Source organism: Chanodichthys erythropterus, chromosome 10 (assembly GCF_024489055.1).
Source record: "Chanodichthys erythropterus isolate Z2021 chromosome 10, ASM2448905v1, whole genome shotgun sequence".
NCBI lineage: Eukaryota > Metazoa > Chordata > Actinopteri > Cypriniformes > Xenocyprididae > Chanodichthys > Chanodichthys erythropterus.
Window position 1 is genome coordinate 47,859,935 of NC_090230.1, and position 3,484 is coordinate 47,863,418.

Consider the following 3,484-nt stretch of genomic DNA (forward strand, 5'->3'; position numbering starts at 1 on the left):
ATAATACATTCAGTCTTAGAATTAATTTACCTATGATCGTTTAACAACAATTAAGAAATATATTAGCTACAGTAGCCTTAGCATATTAGCACCATGAGCCAAGTAATATTTTAACACCAAATACCATATATTATGAACATAAAGATTAACAATCATAAGTAGACTGCACAATAAAAAGAGTATCTCAAAAAGAGGAATTATTTGTCCATAGTTCAGATAACTTTACAGATTGAAAGTCCTTGTAAAGTTTCAGATTAAACTGTTATCTTCTCCTGTATGAGTGTGAGCATCAGTAGCCATGAGTCGCATTGAAGTGATGTCATCTCCCTCCCTTCGATTGATTGGCTAGAGGAGGAGCTGTCAATCTAGAATTAGTGAACCAATGGTGGCGCTTAAGCCCAGCCTAATTTACATGAAACTCGAACTGCAACATTTGGAAAAGCAAGAGCAGAACGTAGAAAGAAGAGCAAAGAGAAAAACTGCACAAGCGCACAAAAGAGTAAAATATAAGCAGAAAATGTAAAGAGAGCAGAAAGAAAAGAGTAATAAAAGCAAGGAAAACAACTTTTAAGAACGCATAAACACAACTTTAAGATTTGTGCAATATCATTTTTAATGTGTTTAAAGTTTTGATTCATGCTTGTTATGTTTTTTAAATGTGCTTTTAATTTTTCGATTTACGCTTATTATATTTTGATCCGTGACCATGTTCTTTGCCATTCCGATCATTTTGCATTATTTTTTTTAAGTTTGTGCTATATATTTTTACATGTGTTATACATGTGGTATTATTTTTTGATCCGTGACCGCAATACTATTGGCGGGAATCTGATCCCATAGATCTATCCAATCATCTTGAGAGAAGGCCTATATATTCATAGCTGACTCACCTATGGTTTCTCAACAGTTTTTTGCATCCCTGAATAATGTACAAATATTATTTGAAGATTAATTCGGACTCGAATCTCACATGATATGGCAGAATAGAGAGCAAAAATAAAGATTGGAACTTGAGTTAAAAAAAACTGGACTAATAAAAACTAGAAAAATCAAAATACAAGACGACTGGCAGGAAAGATTAGATGATCAGTCAATCAGAAGTCAGTCGCAAGTCATTTCAGATCAAATGGAACACACTTCTGGAGTACCATTTAACACATTTTGTATGTTTCCATAATTAAACACACCCTGACTCAACTCATCAGCTCATTAAAAAAAAAACAAAAAAAAAAACTCCAGGACATGAAATGGTGTCTGACAAAGGAGACATTCAAAATGTGCAGTTGTAAGTGTACTCCATAACAAGGTTGAGAAACACTGCTTTAAATGATAATCAGTTATTACAGAAGCTTTGTACTGTTAAATTTATGTAAAAAAGATGATGATGATGATGATGATGATGATGATGATGATGATGATGATGATGCTCCTATGGCAGTAAGAGTTGTACAATTCTCTTCTCACAGATCCATTGATAAGCTTTATTACATGCAGCATCATGCCATCCTACTAAATCTTGCCAGTCTTTGGATATGGGCACAGCCACAGTCACAACACAGTTTTCTGCTCTACCTCCACCAGGCTCTTTATTTGCCCAGAACCTGAAAATACAGATGAGCATTATATGTTCAGTGCTGCTTTCTTTGTGATATGATACTGACTGTGAGAATCAATTATTAGATATTAATCAGTTCAGTTCAGTGATTTCTCACCCAGAGGTCATGTTGCTGCCATCAACCCATTTCCATGTGCCCTCCACATCACTGTCAGTCAGACCAATCCAGACGACAGCAGCACCAGACACGTTCTTAACAAATTCCTGAACAGATGAAACAGTTGCACATTTATTTTATAAACAGACACATTTCATCTAACCATCTCCCATTTAGCTGCCACACACACACACACAAACACACACACATTCTAACTCACTCACTCACTTGTTCCTCTGTGTTGTTTATGATGATCAGATCTGCTCCTCTCTCTGTACAGTATCTTCTGCTCTCAGTCCAGTTCTTTGTCTTATTGGATATGTAGTAAAGACTAGATTGATAGAAATTCCATCCAGCTGTTAACAGAACAAGTTCCACTGTTAGCTTTTTATTCCCATTTACACACACCTGTCTGTAACGTATAGCAAATAGTATATATACAGTAGATTGTGTACACTGACAGTTACTGAGAGCAAAATCATCTCCATCATGTTTTAAACATATCTGTTTATAGCAAATAACTGCATAAAGAAACTTTACCACAAATCTGAAGTTCATTTCTTAGGTCTCTCTCATTGGTAAGGTTTTTGTTCTTGAATATTAGCTGGACTCTCGCATTGGTCAGGTTTTCATTCTTGGATGTTAGCTGATCTCTCTCTTCTGTGATGTTGGAAATCTTGTTTAGTAGCTGGTCTCTCTCTTCTGTGTAGTTTGTGCTCTTTGTATGGATGTGGACACTCAGCACTATGACTGCAGTCAGCAGAAGAACACACAGCAGCACCAAACACACTAGAGCTGCTCTGGAGCTTCTGATCCTCACAGAATCACTTCCTGAAAATTACAGCCATTAGTCTATTTTCTTCATCATTTAAAACAATTTACATCAGCTTTTATGAGTAAATTTATAAGCAGTTCATCTCCGTTACCTGTGTGTTGAGGGGTTTGGCTTTTCGATGTTTGGGTATCAAAGTCCTCAATGTCTTTCTTATGTTTCATGTCTCTTACAGCCTCAGCACTGACGTAGATATCAGCTGTCTTCTCTATTCTGTCTTCTGATTCCATCATTGAACCTTTATCCATACCTGAGGAGGATTTGTTGTACTCCTGATGCCTGTCTGTGTGTCTTTGGTAATATTTCATGTATTAATGCAAAAAGGAACCTGCGGCATGTAGGAAGTTAACACAAATGTCACAAAATTCTGCAATGGGATAGGTGAACTTGAAACAGTGACAGTGTGGTTGTTCGTCAAATGTATATATAATGGGAAATATGATACATTTGCCAAACAACCACACTTAAAATGTCACCGTTTCAAGTTCGCCAATCCCATTGCAGAGTTTTGTGACATTTGTGTTAACTTCCTGCATGTTAAAGGTTTATTTTTGAATAAATACATGAAATATTACCACAGACATACAGACAGACATTAGGAGTACAAAAAATCCACCTCAGAGAGATATCAATTAGTTAGCATGAACAGACAGACCCAGCTTCTCATTCTATTGTCAGACGATCAAGCACAGAAGATTCAATGAACTCAAATGATAATTTTGGGGAAGCAAATGCTCTTAATTTCTCTTTTATTCAATTGCTCAATGCCATGTGACTCATGGGTTCATTTAAATCAAGCAGATATTGAACGCACAAAGTGTCAGACATTCTTCTATATTAGAGAATGGTTCTAACTACCGGCTGTCAAGATGCTTCATCATGGTCGCTTTGTTCCGCGACTTCAGAAAAGCCAAACTCAGCAGGCAAGCCAGCTAAAACT

General features: G+C 36.4%; 1 protein-coding gene across 1 annotated transcript; it reads right to left on the bottom strand.

Moving 5' to 3' along the window:
- Nucleotides 1-1,429: 1,429 nt before the first annotated feature.
- Nucleotides 1,430-2,774, bottom strand: LOC137028365 (C-type lectin domain family 10 member A-like). The gene is made up of 5 exons (XM_067397124.1): nucleotides 2,639-2,774; nucleotides 2,253-2,462; nucleotides 1,941-2,068; nucleotides 1,713-1,819; nucleotides 1,430-1,601 (listed from the first exon to the last, which is right to left on the bottom strand). The coding sequence occupies exons 1-5, from the start codon at nucleotides 2,772-2,774 to the stop codon at nucleotides 1,430-1,432; spliced, it is 753 nt and encodes a 250-aa protein (XP_067253225.1).
- Between the last annotated feature and the right edge of the window lie 710 nt (nucleotides 2,775-3,484).

Coding starts and splice junctions, on each gene's coding strand:
- LOC137028365 (XM_067397124.1), bottom strand. CDS start 2,774: ATGGAATCAGAAGACAGAATAGAGAAGACAGCTGATATCTACGTCAGT. Junction 2,069..2,252: donor AAATGAACTTCAGATTTGTG/GTAAAGTTTCTT, acceptor TTCTGTTAACAG/CTGGATGGAATTTCTATCAA. Junction 1,602..1,712: donor GGCAGCAACATGACCTCTGG/GTGAGAAATCAC, acceptor CTGTATTTTCAG/GTTCTGGGCAAATAAAGAGC.